Source organism: Camponotus floridanus, unplaced genomic scaffold, assembly GCF_003227725.1.
Source record: "Camponotus floridanus strain SB8 unplaced genomic scaffold, Cflo_v7.5 scaffold73, whole genome shotgun sequence".
NCBI lineage: Eukaryota > Metazoa > Arthropoda > Insecta > Hymenoptera > Formicidae > Camponotus > Camponotus floridanus.
Window position 1 is genome coordinate 989,917 of NW_020229842.1, and position 17,045 is coordinate 1,006,961.

The 17,045-nt window shown below is 28.7% G+C and overlaps 1 protein-coding gene across 1 annotated transcript in view; it reads right to left on the bottom strand.

Annotated features, from left to right (window-relative positions):
• LOC105255597 (peripheral plasma membrane protein CASK) overlaps positions 1 to 17,045 on the bottom strand; it is a 181,828-nt gene that overhangs the window by 143,801 nt on the left and 20,982 nt on the right. The window contains exons 7-12 of the mRNA XM_025413957.1: positions 16,178 to 16,255; positions 13,847 to 14,022; positions 9,159 to 9,230; positions 1,946 to 2,121; positions 1,662 to 1,784; positions 494 to 680 (exon numbers count right to left, since the gene is read on the bottom strand). Of these exons, the coding sequence (XP_025269742.1) occupies positions 494 to 680; positions 1,662 to 1,784; positions 1,946 to 2,121; positions 9,159 to 9,230; positions 13,847 to 14,022; positions 16,178 to 16,255 (812 nt within the window). The remainder of the gene's footprint in view (positions 1 to 493; positions 681 to 1,661; positions 1,785 to 1,945; positions 2,122 to 9,158; positions 9,231 to 13,846; positions 14,023 to 16,177; positions 16,256 to 17,045) is intronic.

The window sequence follows — 17,045 nt, forward strand, 5'->3', positions numbered from 1 at the left end:
AACGTAAGAAGAAAAAATAAAAAAGAAACAAAAAATTTTTCTTTTTTTCGTTGTATAATAGTCAATTTTGTTACAAAATATAAATTAAGTATGGACGTTTTGGATTTTTTTATGTATCTTCAATATAACAATATTTATGTTACAAGAGTATTGGATAATAACACATAAAATTAAGTTAAACATTTCAGAATAAACTCAGAGAATATACGCAGAGAAATCAAACATGTTTCCGCGAAGGCTGCATTTCAAAGCATTATTTGAAGCAATATTTGGTTTTCTGTATGTTATTATTATAAGAATAATTTTTTTTCTGCGCTCTACTTGTACCATGCCATTTTCGTCATTTAGTAAAATTTTTATAAAAATTGTTCGATTGTTTTAAGTAAACATTAATTTAATCAAAAGAAAATAAATCTTGTATTAAAATAAATTTTGTTTTATCATATTTGTACATAAATCAGAGGCTAAATAAGATCGCAAGTCTTCAACGCACCTGTAGTTGTCTCATCATCGCCGACATCGGAGAAATTGTCACCATTAGCATCTGAATATGGGGCATGCCATTTCGACGAGGAGATAGCCGCTTTTACAGCATTGCTCAATTTTCGCCTTGCATTAAATTTCTTAAGCTCTTCTATAGTATCAGCTAAATGTATACGAGCTGCGCCCTTATCACGATCCTGAAAATTAGTATCCGTTCATTCGCTATCAAAAATACGGCAAAGTTATTATTTACAACGATGGAGCGAGATGCGTTTGTCAAATTTATTTTATATATTTTGAAAATTATATATTTCAAATTAAAATCAATTTATAAACAACAAAATTATTAAAGACAACTGCCATTTGCAAATTAGTTTGTGAATAAAAATTTGTTGCTAAAAATTTTATATCTATTGTTTTAAAAGTTTAACGTCGACGAAATAAATATTATAAAAACGCTAATAAAAAAAAATTAGCATCATGAACGTAATCGAATAACATACAATTTAAATATTTTTCTTCATACAATCGCGAGACGGATTATTCCGCTTTAACGACAGAAGAAAGGTCGATTATACTTGCTTCCACAAAGTCCTCGAGGGTTCGACGAACGTACAGCCGCGTAAAAAAGCTCTAAGCAATGCACACGGAGCACGAGGCATATACTTTACTACAGTTATTTTCATTAATCGTCGGTGCTTTGCTCCTACTATATAACGATCGATAGCCTAGTTGCACGTGTGTTGCATCGAAGAAGTATGGGGGTGACTCCGCAAATGTTGTTACCTTAGGTCACTGGCTAACTGTTGCACCATACAGGTATAATCGCACACCATACTGATGTGCGCGTGCGCACGCACATTCATCGGACATAACAACGGAGAATGAGGCCACGTGTACATACATATCATATATATATATATGGCATAATTATAAAATAAAACCCGATGTATTATCGGCGATCAAACGGAAACCGCTACATCGATTATCCCCATCAGGAGTTGTGCGGCATGACGTAGAATGCTGATCGTCATCAAACGCCCGCGCTCGAACGATGCATCTATACGTACACGCACATACACACAAACGCGATATTGCTTTTCTGTGTTTCATCATATCCCCATATTCCGTAAATAAAGGAATATATCGCGGATCCGCTCGTCGATCATTTTACTTACTCTAAGCCACTTATGGTTGAGAACTTCCTGGATGGTGATTCTATGATTTACGTCGGTCGTGAGCATTCTCTGTATGAGATCTTTCGCCGGCTCGCTGATGGGATCCCAGAGTGGTGTCTCCATCTGCAAATTCAATTAAATTGGAATTACTTGACGTGTATGCGAAGAATCTCGCGCTCCGAATGGTGCGAGCGGCTCGAAATCACGAGACGAGCGTTATTAAAATTTTTGAACCGCTCGTTTTTCATCCGGATTAGCGTTAGGAGAGATCATAAAACCATTACCTGTACCCGCCCGCGGCAGATTGCTTCTCGCAGCCTGTCTCGAGATCCGACAAACGGAAGTGTACCAGTTAATAGAACGTGGAGCAATACTCCGGCCGACCAGACATCCCCGGGTTTCCCATATTGTCGCCGTTGAATAACTTCCGGTGCCATGAAATGCGGACATCCGACACGACCTGCGCGACCAAGAGCATCGTCAGCGAAAGAAGATAAAACTGCCAAGATGTGGCCAGCAGAATGGAAGCGAGGCGTGAGTGATTGCTCGGAAACTTCGCAGTCGATCGTTAATATAAAACGGAATTGCGTTTGCGATATGTACAAACGAATTTGTCAGCCTGATAAAACATTTCTGTTTGATTTTCCCTTTATTTCGCGACTATATACATATATAAAACCAATAATCGACAGCGTTCTCTCGTCCAAATCGATCACTCGCCTCGTAGCGAGAAGATTCGAAAAGTACGTTTTTTTCGTTTAAATGCTATCGTCGGATCGACTGGACGTATCAAGTGTAATTAATGGCAAGGAACGAATGTATCAGACGCAAAGGCTACTGCATTCCTCGAAAACAAATACACTTGTTACAAAAGTAGCCGATCTTTCGTAAGATATGAGCACAAACGTCGTTTGCGAACGATAACCAACGTGCTAACTTGCTTACTTTTTTCAACAATCTATATTTATTAAGAATCAGTAAATGACACAGAAAGCGGCACGAGAGGAAATATAGGTCACTGCACGTTGGAAAGTGTACATGGGAAAAGATGAGATGATTAAGGCTGTAAAGCAAAGACGACATAATTGCGATCGCGAGTACATCGTTAAACGCTAGAAAAATTATCATCAAATTATCGTATAACTTTTTATATATAAAAAAATGTACTATAATATGGCACACATTTATCGTATAACTTTATATATATATAAAATATACTGTACTGTAATATGGTAAATAATTATATGAATAGTGGTCATATATAAAATATGGTTCTCTTTCTCTGAAAAAATAGTAAAATGTATATATAATCAGTATAAACAATATAAAATATTTCAAATATCTTTATACATTTCACATATGTTCAGCTAGATTATATACACTATATAATCTATAACATATTACTATGTGATATATATATTAACTATTTTATCTAATCAATCTATTTAATCTATAAAATATGCTCTTAGCTATATTTTATCTAAATCTTTTTGTTGATATGTGAAAAATGTTGTGCTAATAAGCATTATATAAGTATTTATATATGTTTTGAATAAATTCTGTATCATTATATATAAACAAAAATGTATTTTTATCATGTTTCTCCGTTTTGTAAGATAACATGAATTATGAAACATCAATATATAAAAATCTATATTTTTTATTTTTTACGATAATAATTCAATTTATGCAATAATTGTGCAATATAAAAAAAATATAAAGTATATCTGAAAAATAATAATTATAATATATTTTATAATTTTTAAATTATAGTATATATATATATATATATATATATATATATATATAATTATATATATACATGTATATATATATTTTTTTAATTTTATATATAAAATAATTTTATTGTATTTTTTATGGGATTGTCGTCGTCCTTTTTCGTTAATTATTATATATGTATATATATTTAATAAAGCAAATAATTTAAGATACAAACATATTATAAACATGTATTTAAAAATATATAATATATTTTAAAAAAGATATAGTCTCGCCCCTATATAACATAATATATAGAAAGATGAAATACATTACGTAGCATTTTTTGAATCAATAAACGATACAAATAGTGCAGGAGTGCAAAGAAAAATTGATGCAGATATTATTTATTTGAAAAGAACAATAAATGAAAAAAATTTTAATACTACAGAAACAAAAACCTAATAAAATATATCTAATATCAAATTGTAGTGCCATAACAGTGCTAAACTACATATACATTTAGAAAAAAAAAATTCATGCGATTTCATAGCAAGCATGCATGATATTATCTAATATCAAAATATAAATTTAATAATGAACGATTTTATAAAATTAATTCATTAGTACAAAATATAAATATTAATATAAAAAATTTCAAAGTGTTTTTGCCGCTTTGCTACCGCTTGTTGTCGCGTAATTTTAGTTATTTTTTTAACAAACTCATTTTTCAGCAAAAGTAATTAGTCACACAAATGAAGCAACGAGTTAATAATACGATATGCATTTTATGCACCAAGTATATTTTATGTACAGAATGATGCACGAGTGGCCTGGAAAATTCTGTCACATACGGAAGTTTATTTTGAGTAAAACATATTATGATAAAATATACTAATATACATATACACATACACGCAATTTATTTATTAAAACAAGATGTAAAATCTTAATTGCACAAATGTTGTAATAATATACATAAAAATATATATTAAAGAAATATTTTATTTTATTTATTAAAAAAATCCATTCTTATATTAACAATTCGTTTCCGTTAATGCAATTCACAATTAATCTCTCAATTTTTTCCGAATTTGTTATATGATCTATTATGATATTGCAATATACAATTATAAATTTAATACCAGTTTTTGATAAAAAAGTAAATTCAAGAACAAATTTATAACATTCTATTTTTCAATAAAATTGCATAAATCTTTATAAAAAACATTTATTTTAGTATAATATATGTGTGTTTATATAAAGGACATTTCAAAATTATCTGATTATGTATTTTAAAGAAACAGATTATTTTTCACTAATAAAAATATCAAATCAGTTACAAATATTTACAATTTTTCAATTAAAAATATTTTTAGTTTTCAGATAAAAATTTAACTTAAAAAGTGTATATAAATTATTAGTGTTTAATCTTAGTTTTCTTTTAATGTATAGATATTTTTTAAATTTGTTTTAGTTGGGACAGATATGTTGAAAATCCTAAAAATAATATAAAAAATTGTTATTAATTTCATTTCAAAGTTTTAGCTAATTTGTAGATATTTTGTATCTTTCTAAAAAAAGATTTCGCATTCTACTCGTAAATTATATATATATATAAAGGTTTCGCATTCCACTCGTAAATTAACATATATATATATATATATATATATATATATATATATATATATGTTAATTTACGAGTGGAATGCGAAACCTTTTTTTAGAAAGATCAACACATTACAAAATATCTACAAATTAGCTAAAATTTTGGAATTAAATTAATAACAATTTTATATATATATACATACATATATATATATATATATTATATACATATATATGTTGGGAGATAAAAAATTAAATTAATTAAATTATCAAATTGTTATCTTACACAACATTATTAACATACGTATTATTATAATTATGTTGTATTTTTATTAAACAAAGTCTAATTAATAGTCTAATTAATAAAGTCTAAAATAAAAAAATCATATTTAATGTGATACAATGTCACTGATTTAATGTTACTGAATTGATATTAATGTCATTGAGCTTTGACATTAATTAAAAGAACGAAGATTATACTTTTGCGCAACGTTGCGGAAAGAATATATATCTTATTCCATTAGACACATGATACGTAATATATACGCGGGAACATTGCACACTTGTCATTCCAGATTATCGAGTTTCATGAAAAAATGACGTTAAGACGGTACTATTCATAACATAAATTCTTCATTATAAAATAGATGTGACATTTTCGTAATAATTTACTTGTCATAATAATGCAAAGAAAGATTGCATAAAATATTTATTTAAAATCATGCACTGTTATATCGTAATTGTTGAGACAAAATTAAAAAATTCATTTTTATATAATATTATTTTTAATGAACAAGTAATTGCACGCAATAGCAAAATGCCAAATATATATTTTATAATATATAATTAAGATATACTCATGTATACTAGATTACTCCGATTTCATTTTAACATGCGATGTATCTGCTCGATGACAACGCTGTTTGGATTCCATCACGTTTGTCTTTCTCGTTGTAAACACATTTCACTGGATTCGCAACAAAATAGTCTTGCCTCTCTCTAACGCGGCGACTAGTTTCAATTTGTCATCGATAAGTGATGAAAGACAAACACAAAGCGGCATACAAATAGACAGACACACACATAAATACACAGGCTAGTCTACCGCTACGAACAATAACGACATAGACAAGCCCAAATTATGCGGGCAATTAGTCCACGTAACCAGACTCAAATAAAGGTAAACCGATTTGAAGGGTTTATTACGCGTAACCAAAATATAATTATTATAATTATTATAAATAGAAAAAAATTCAGACAACAGAAGCTTCTACTCAGAAACGATAAGTGTTTATTATTTTTAATATAATACATATTTATTACTAATAATAAATTCATAGTTATATAATATATTATTAATTATAATATATTTATTTATTGATTATAATATCAATAAATATTATATATCTCAAAACTAACTCGAATTTGTATATTTTGCTGTCTCTATTTTTTTTTACAAGAACGTACTCTATTTTTTTCTTTTTAAAATTTTGTCTTTTTTTAGACGTACACATATATATTGTTAAACATTATTAGCATATACATAAAAACATATGTTATTGAAAATCATTGGACTACCAATAAAATCAATATCAAAATAGTAATCACATTGTGAATATAATCAATTCGAGCAATTTAATTTGAAAATGCATTATGAATAAAGAAAATTTGCAAGCTACAAAGAAAATTAGATTTAAAAATTTATTATCTAAAGTTTTAATTATTGCAAATAATATACCCATGTTTATTTTTTACATTTTCAACATTCTATTTTTTCTTTTTTTTTTTTAGCAAAGCTAACTCGAAATTTTATACTACAAATTGAATTGGCCGACATACAACGGTTTTTAATTTTCAAGAGACTTTTATACAGAGACCAAAAATGACGAAAGGATAAATCTCGAACAGACTTTTTTAAATTTTAAATATTTTTTATTGAAAATCTCTGATGAGCCGAAAAGGCGAAGAGATGATTTGATATGAAGAGGTACAAGTTAGATTTTTGGTTCGGTATCGATGAAATAAAATAATGTAAGAACGAATCTCGTAACGAACCCTTCAATTCTGTCACAAATTTATTCCAATCCTACAACGATGAAGCAGAGCTTGTGTCATTCGCGCGTTACAAAATCAGACACGCGGACGACGGAAGGGGTGGAAATAGAGAAAGGAGGAAGGAGTCGCTTTGTCACTCGCTTCCTCTCGATGGCACAACGAATATCTGTTACTACGCGACCTGCACAACGATATCACAGGAATACGCTATCGCACGTGGGTCGAGTGTCTATACAGACACTAGACGTTCTCAAACTAACATAACCATACCACACATGGGGGTAGAACGTCGACTATGTCTCAAGTGAGAGTAACCCCGAAACGGGACTCTGATCGATCGCTCGATGATCACCGAATGCTATCGTATTCATGTGCATGCTTCGCGTATAAATTCGATGTCATTTCTCACTGAGATATATGTTATTTTGTCAAATTCCAACTTAATACGTGGATCTTTTCCTTCCTATATACAGGATACTCCACATAAAATAATTCCATCGCAAGTATTAACAGCAGTAGAAAACATACGAGTAAAAGCGATCACATTTAAAAAATATAGATTTTAACATGTAATATTAATTTTTATATCGAGACGCTTTTATATATTATTTTTCTCAGCATCAATTTTTCAAAACACGTGTAAGCAAGGCAAGTTATATGGAACACCCTGTACATGTCTGGGCCTTGTCGTTGAAAAAAACAATTCTGAATAATACTTTACGATCATAATTAAGAAACTGACCACTATATTCAAGAACGCGTAAAGAAAGATAAATTCTTTTAAGAAGATGCAATACTTTTCGTTTCTACCCCCGATTGTGGTAAATCATAAGTTATGTGTCAGGCATATGGATACCGATATTGTCCTCCGTGTCGCTCACTAGCGAATCCTCGGCGTCGGTCAGGTCCTCAAAAGGAAAATTGCAGCTCGAGGAGATCAGGCCTATCGAAAGAACACAGAGAGAAAGGAGAAGGATTGTTATCGTCACAATAATTTCGCGTCATCGCAATAATTGCGCGACTTATTTTCACGGACGATAAAATGTTCTTCATCGTCAACGCCGTTACCCGTAGAGGAAGACAGACCTGTGGTTGTATTGGGTAGTTTGTTGCTTTTATCAAAGGATCAAATTCGTGTAGAATCAAAGTGCAAGAGATCGACCGACTCATTTATTGATTGACTCTCGACTTGATTCTCTGGTGGTATGTGTGCGTCTATTGGTATGTAAGATGTGCTTGTGGCGTACCTCCGCGATGTCTGTATGGGTTTATTTGTTTGATATATATGTACATAGGTGTATGTACATAGGTGATATATAGTAACATAGGTAAAATAATCTCCGTTTAATCCTGTTAAAGTCTGTTAGAATTAGAATTTCTTTTAATTCGTAAAACAAATTTTTTTAATACGATATTTCAGAGATTTTTAATTAATCACCCGGTATTTCCACAGAAAAAAATTTTACGACGATCCTTCTAATATAAAATGTAAGCTACAGAATGAGTTCTCAATAATAGTCTAATCATTAAAATAATAAGTAATATTTATATAAATCTAATTATATATACATAAATTTAGATATATAATTACCGTTTTTATATAAGTGTAAATGTGAATCACTGCTAATAATGAGAGACGATATACATACGAAATCGCAATTAATCCTGCTTTTAGATGTATGTATTACGAATTATTTCTAAGCCAATATCTGATGACTAATAATAAATATTGCGTATAGTCCACAAGAGTGGCATTCTTTAATAAATTTATAAACGAGATATACATCCGAGGAAATGTATATATGTAAATGTCAATGTATTGGCTAAATCATTTACATATATATATATATATATATATATATATTGTATATATATATATATATATATATATGTAAATGAGTTAGTCAAATCAAAGTGAAACGCGTAAAGCGAGCAAGCAAGCAGTGGCAGCTTCTAGAGTATGGTGATGTAGTAGTGATATATAAGTACAGGAATAGATTAAAATGTGTAGCATAATATAATATTTTGTGGATAAATGTGTATGTAATATATATATATGGCGTGAGGTGACAAGGCTCCTGCGGAAGTAATAATTAAAGGTTAGATCAGGCTTACCCTCGCTGTCGGCCTTCAAGTAGAGCTGCCCCTTTGGGCTCAGACACTGCCGATACTCGGTCGTGTAACATGCTGTATTCATTCAAATCAAATTTCAAGTTATCAGTGTGTAATCATGACGCGCTTTCCTCGCGCTGTAATTGCCTAATCCGCGGAAAAACGTTTAAAAGAAAAAACCCATTGAGATACGCATTTTCTTGTCATTCTTTGCGAAGGGAAATCAAGCACGAATTTAACTAACGCATATAAAAAGGCAAAAAAGAAGTATTAGTTTCCTGAGAAAAAAATATTAAAAGAAACATTATATGACAATGTTATACGTATTTTATCGCTCTACTGGAAACTCTTTATCTAAAAGTGATTCGTAATCCTAATAGCGAAAAGCTGATTTGCGAAATTTATATATAAAAAATTGCACAATTACACGACAGTCTTCCGTGTTTGTCCTACATTTATAATGCCATCGATCTATTCTCAGAATGTTAAATTATTTTCTGAGGAAAGCAAAGATGATAATCGTGAAGATAAAGGAGATTAATATTTAACTGATCATAACAGCGTAAAGTCTTAGCAAAGCAAGAAGATAATGAAACTATAGCATCTTAACTATCTTATATAATAAATATTCTTATCATATTTTTAAATTTTATTACTAATTGATAGAAATTTTCTATTTTTATCGTATGAAAATGTATATATTTAGAGTTATTAAATTCACACATTATTATCATATCTTTTTCATGGTAACATTTCGATTAAGAAGTTTGCTTATACGAGTGAGAATGTTAGATAACCTATTGTAATTACTCTCTCTCATTCATTGCGTTATTATTCATTCATTCATTATATTATTCTACAATAAATGTAGAATATAATTGTACATTTGTAGATATAATATTATTGTATTATTCTACAATAAATATACAATTTTTGATAATAATTGTTACACAAATTTTTGTCATTTACCCTCCATTAAATATTAATCATATAAAATAAATAAAACAAAAATAAAAATTTTATTTAGTGTGAGGTCTCTCGAGACTGATAACGTGCGATTTATCAACAGCTCTTAACGGCGATGGGATTTTAACACGATACTATCGTCGTTTTAATATCACTAATATAATTACCAACATACAAATTAATGCCAACAATTAATACATGTAATAAATCATGTAATTATATAGAATAAAATAAGAAATTTGTTTCAAGAATAAAGACGCTTTAATATCGCATGGCTATACAGAAGATATCTTGACAAAATAATAATAATAATGTAATTGCACCGCTCACGCAAAGAAAAATAAAAGTTAGTTTAAGATATACATATGTGTATATATATATATATATATATATATATATATATATATATATATAAAACGATCTTCAAGATATACATATGTATATATATATATATATATATATATATATATATATATAACGATCTATGAAATAGTATCTACGAGTGTCGCTAATAATAAGAGCATCTACTTATTGTGGAACCATGCGATATCGAAGCAATGAAAGATAAAAAAAAATGCATAAACATCAATCGATTGCGGCTGATCAGAAAAGAGAGCATCACGGTTGTCATAGGGAAGAAATCCGATAAAAGCCGTTGCATTCTGCACATCGAACATCGAGAAATTTTTTGAATGTGATTTGCCAATCATCGACCAAGCCAGCCAATAATCGCAGAGTAGGGCATTCAAAAAAACCTATATAAAAACAACGAGTGTCTTTGAAGTGACGCTTGATGAGAGTCAGGAACATTGTATCGTCGGTAAAAAAAGAAATAGAAAAAAGACAGAAATTTGAATTACAAATTCTGAAGAGGCAATATTCAATGCGCTTTTGGTAAAGTTTTTTGCCCTTATTCGTTAACATTATTAGCGTTCTGGCATTGTGAGGATTATTATATTTTCATCCATAATGATAGCATGTAAGATAAAACTTTCTCAGGAGACACAAGCAGCACAATTTATTCTGTAAGAATTTAATCACTTTTATCTACAAACCCATTTGCATACTCCCTTGGCAATAATTTCTGTATCCCTAAAGACATGCTCAGTCACTTCTTGTCACTGAATATTTTACACCTCACTCTTTTTAGTATCATATGCGAAAAAGAGAGCGTGCAACTAAATGACATTCATTGAACTAGTGTCACAATGTATCTAAATGTCAACAGAAAGAAAGAGAAAGAGAGAGAAAGAGAGAGAGAGAGAAAAAGAGAGACAATTAGACGTTGACAATTTAAAATTAATTTTTTCAGATACACAGCGACACACAATCAATTGAAAAAAGCATGAAATATATTTTTACAAAATATTTTGTTTCATGTAAGAAGAAATAAAGTCAAAATTACATTGCATCAAGAAACTATTGTTTAATATGTTGGCAAACGCGACACAATATATATATATATATATATATATATATATATATATATATATAATTTCTGCGATAAAAGAAACTCAATCATTTATAGTCCATTAAACACCGTCCATTAATTTCGGAAAAATAAATATAAAATCTTATCACGTCGCTACGAGATAAATGGTATGCATTACGTGATATACAATAATATTTATTTATTCAATTATTATTATTAAAATATGTGTGTGTATAATTATTTCATATATAATACTTTCACTGAATTGAATCAGGAATATCATTAAAAATGGCATATATGTGTGTGTATCTATTTATTTAACTTTTGCTATGTAACTTTGCTTGGTAACTTTATCAATCTTTAACAAAAAATCGTTGATACATATTACATTATTAAAATAAATAAATAAATAAATATATATATATAATTTATCATTTCTCGCATATTAAAAATATTATCTCTGCAGAGAATCTCTGCATTAACAAATCATTAAGTACATGAATGCATATAATTTGTTAAACCGTTTATCTCTCTCACAAATAATTTTAAATATAATTCATATTTAAAAGTTGATAAATAATTTATTATACGAAATTTGGTTTATTTGCACATAAACAACTTATAATTTATTAATTAATATTTTAAAGAATTAGTTATTAAGATGAAATTGTCACACAATCTAATGAAAACATATGTATTATCAGCAAATAGCCTTAATAATAGGCATATGCGCATTGAATAATGCCTTTCAAACACAATCAGGTTAAGCATGTGTATATAATAAAACTTAAAAAAATATATATCTAATATTAAAATATTATATATATATATATATATATATATATATCTTATTTAACATATAAAAATGGTGTCGGCGTCAGTTTATGATGAATAAATCTTTTTTTCAGTCCATCGATTTCTTCGTATAAAATATTACAATTTAAATAGAATTTAAACATACTTGTGTTATTTTTCTATAAATTCTTTCGTTAAAGAACATCTTGTTCTGTTATATAAGATGATAATACAAAAGCTCTTATATCCTGTTTATAAAAGCTATTAATCACGGGAAAAATGACATTTACTTCGTATTTTACTTTTTGCATCGTTCATAATAACATCTCTCTTGTCCTATTTTCACGTTTCCTAGCGCCGACTCCACTTAAAAGTATCATGAAAAATTTATTAATCTTAATGCTATCGCACTAAAAAAAACAGCACGACGTCAGCTCTTGTAAACTATATCACAGAATAGAAGAGAACGCGGAGTAGTTCAAGAATTTGCATAGCCTTTTAAATAAACTCTTTCTTTTAAATTTTGATAATTATATACTTTAATACACAAGTAATCTTTTCGTTACAATGATTAGTCAATTTACATTTTACTCAGTGTCTTGCTTGAATTATTGAAGATTCTTCAATCTTAGAATTAACTATATAGAATCAACTATATTTGATTTTACAAAAATATATAGTAGATTTTTCTCAGTTAATAGCATATAATAATAATAATATCTTTTATGTTATATTAATAAACTTTTATCACTCTCTCTTTCTTTTTCTCTTTCTATTTTTCTATCCTCCCCCTCCCTCTTTCTCTCTCTCTCTTTTTCTCTCTTGCTCAATATAAAATATTCACATTTTTTTTTAATAACCGCAGAATTTCTTTCAATGTAAGAAACAAGAAAGATAATATTACTTAAAAATAGAAGAGAAATGAAATCAATATTCTGAAGTTTTTCCAGTCCGATTAAAATGTGATAACAAATATACAAATAGAAAAAAATAAAGAGATAAAAAATAATTTATATTAATTTGTATAAATTTGTAATGTTAGAAAAATATAACAGTTCATTTTTATCAAAATTATGTTGTAATAATTTCTTATTCACATATATTTATTATGTAAATATTATTAAATTATAATTAAATTAATATTATTATAAAATTATAATTTTTTCAAAGATAATTTCTGCCATTAAAATCTTGTTTCTATGACCAAATTTTCTAAATACTTTTTTAGATCTTTTAATTTGATTAAATTATGTATATCATACATTTAATCATTATTGACTGCACGCCATTCATTTTAACCGTGTAAATTTAGTTTTTTTATCATGATTGTGCGTAGAATTGTCGAGTTGGAAAAATATCGTTAATAATACTGAAGTCGACCATTTCAGAGCTGACATTGTGCGACATTCTCTAAGTGAATCTCTATGTTATGTAAAATGCCACTTAAAAGAGATCGCGAAAAAAATCATAAATGAATTAGAAGAAGATATGAACGTACCAACACCATTGGACTGCGAGGTCGGGAGTTGCACAGCGACACCGAAGCCGCGCAGCTTCACCGGGGCAGAATTTTCCTTGCCAGCTAGAAGGGCGCACTGCGGCTTCAGGTCACGATGAATAATGTCGTTCTCATGGCAGTAACGCAACGCTTCAAGGATCTGTCGCATGTAGTGACTGTAAAAGAAAGTGCAGTTTTCTTAGGTGCCGGCACTCTACACGTCAAGAGAGTACGCCCTCACAATCGAGAACAATAGCGAAAGCAGTACGAGACACAAGCATTTTGGCGAACACAGAAGCGAGTTTTTACCAAGAAGTTAAGTAGAGCGATTAAAACACGCCTCGTTACATCGTGTAATGATTTTACACCACAAAATCTTTCAATCTTTTAACGAAAGGGAAATTTAAAAAATAATGAGTAAAATAGAACAAGAGAGAGGGAGGGGGGAGAGAGAGAGAGAGAGAAACAAAAGTATTTTCATAATATAAAAAATAAAATAATAAAAAATTGTAAATAATATTATTTAATTATGTATATCTCCCAATGTATGCATATCTCTAAATTATTATATAAATTAATTACAGCTATATATATACATATATATAAGTAACAAAATTTTATAATTTAACCGTTTTCATCGTTCACACATAAAAAGTCTACATTTTTATAAGATGCTGGTTTTTTATAAAAATTCGGCGTTTTATAGAAAACTCAAGCCTTTTTCTATTTTAAACAGATTGAAAAGTCTATACAATATAAATATATAAAGCGGACATGTATGTATATGTATCGAACTGTATTATTTCAATTTAAATATTAACATGATTTTTGACATTTCTTTTTGTTAGCAAATGTATTTAAAAATAATGATTTCCATACATATGTGCATGTAGTATAAAACTCTTGCTAGCTGACTCTTGACATTTTTATATATTTTTTATAATATACAAAAAAGAAATGCAGTCTAATAAAAACAAGGTATCGATATAATATATATAGTTAGACGAAGATAAAAATATTAAAAATATACCATATAAACAAGAATAATACAGTTCTTTTAGTGTATTCGTCGTGTTTTTATTGTATCAATCAAAGTAGACTTGATACGATCTTTCAAGCTTTAGTATGTTACATGCAGTGAATATATAATGTTCGTGCATTTGGCATATGATATTAGCGATGAAATATCGTTGATATTCACAGGAATAGATTATCAGACATGAAAACATGTTTCAAGACAAAAGAAAGTAGAGATTTTATGTTTGAAAAGTTTTTATGTTTAATCCTATAGAATACATATATTCTTTTTAATTTAATTATATTTACTAAATATATGAATGTTTGTAATATATGCTTTAAATATTTTTATATTCTAAATATACTCTAAATCTACTATTTTATAGTGAGATAATAAAATAATGAAATCTTTATATTTTAAAATTATGAAATTTTTAGATTCAGACGTTATCTTTTAAATTATACTATTTTGGTCACATTAATCATATCTTAAGCATATATTGATTTATAATTCTCTTCGTAGCATGAATGATACAACACCGTATTTGTGACAAGTTTTAATAGGATCCTTCCGAGGTGAAGACTAGTACTAGTTCAAGCGTGACATAAATGAGTATAGCAAACCTAATGGATCGCAGTCAAGGATTTATCGAGACAGGGATTTATTACGCGCCGGGGAGACTCTCACTCTCGAGAGAATCTGCGTTTGCATTATATCGAGGTGTAACATATTTATACATGTATAAACAATAATCAGGTTTCATTACAAGCGCGAAGCACCTCAGAGAGATAGAAACAATTAATTTATCAAATTTACCTTATTTAGAAATGCAAAATTAATAAATAGATTAAAACAACATTTGATATAGAAGTGCCACAAAATTCAAAGTGTATATTACTTAGAAACGTATCCTCTACAATATATGTCAAAACGAAAATGATCCGTACCGTGTAAGTCTTTAGTTAACTCGCGTAAGTTAATTAATGTAAAGTCATATCAAAATATATAATTAATATTTATCACAATACTATATAATTGGAATATTTAAGACCAGAACCGGTTTTATCTATATCGTGTTAGGTTCAAAATAAGTGATGCTAGTCATTTGGTTCATTAGATAATATTTAAGCGAATATACATTTATGCGGGGTGAATTCACGATATCGCAATGTATTCATCAAGTGTATATGGGCTGAGTGTGTGTCCATGTGTATACGTGTGCGTGTGTGCATATATGTGTATGTGTGTGTGTGTATGTGTGCGTGTGCACAAACGATGATATAATGAAGGATAGGTATAATGAATTTTCTTACCTAGCAACCGCCTCGCTGTATACGAATCCAGCAGTTGCTCGTCTCACTACCTCGAAGCATAAATCAGAGCCATCCATACTGAAAAAAGTGACAATATTAAAACAGGAACAATAATAATATAACAAAAAGATCTACTGTAAAATTGCATAATAGTTTTTTTTTTCCTAACTTTTATTTTTTAGTTATATTAATAAATAATTAATATTTATCTATTTGTATCGAATATAATCAAATTTGAATATAAAATTCATATTTAATTTCTAAAACATTATTAATAAAGATATATATTATATAATTAATTGCATATTGACAATAGCGAAATATTGATTATTAAAATTTCTTATAGCAAAAGAAAAACATGCCATTAAACTAAAGGAGGTAATGGAATGCAACTGAGTGTCATATTATTTAAATAGTATCGTTAAAAACACCTTGAGCATCGAGTCTATTAAAAACCGTTAGCTATATCTTATCCGATAGCGTAGATTATTTCAAGAGTATCTCGGATATGTGTATCCAATTATAGCGAACTATATAGTAGAACGTTATAACAAATAGCAAATGACTAAATGGAAAACGTGCCTCTCCCGAATAAAGATAGAGCCGTTAAGGAAACAGCATGTATTTATTTTGTCGAGTCTTTTATTTTCGACAATTGCATGATGCTTTTCGCTCTTATATGTATGTTATATAAGAACGTAATATTTAACTAATCTAAAGGTAATAATTACACGAACAAGATGAAATAGAGTAGACTTGCTGACATATAAAGAACGAAAATTAATGCCTTTTGTTTAAAAGCCATTAAAAAAGTAATAAAAATAAAAAATAGTTTAAATGAATTCACGATTAAAAGTATACAATTATA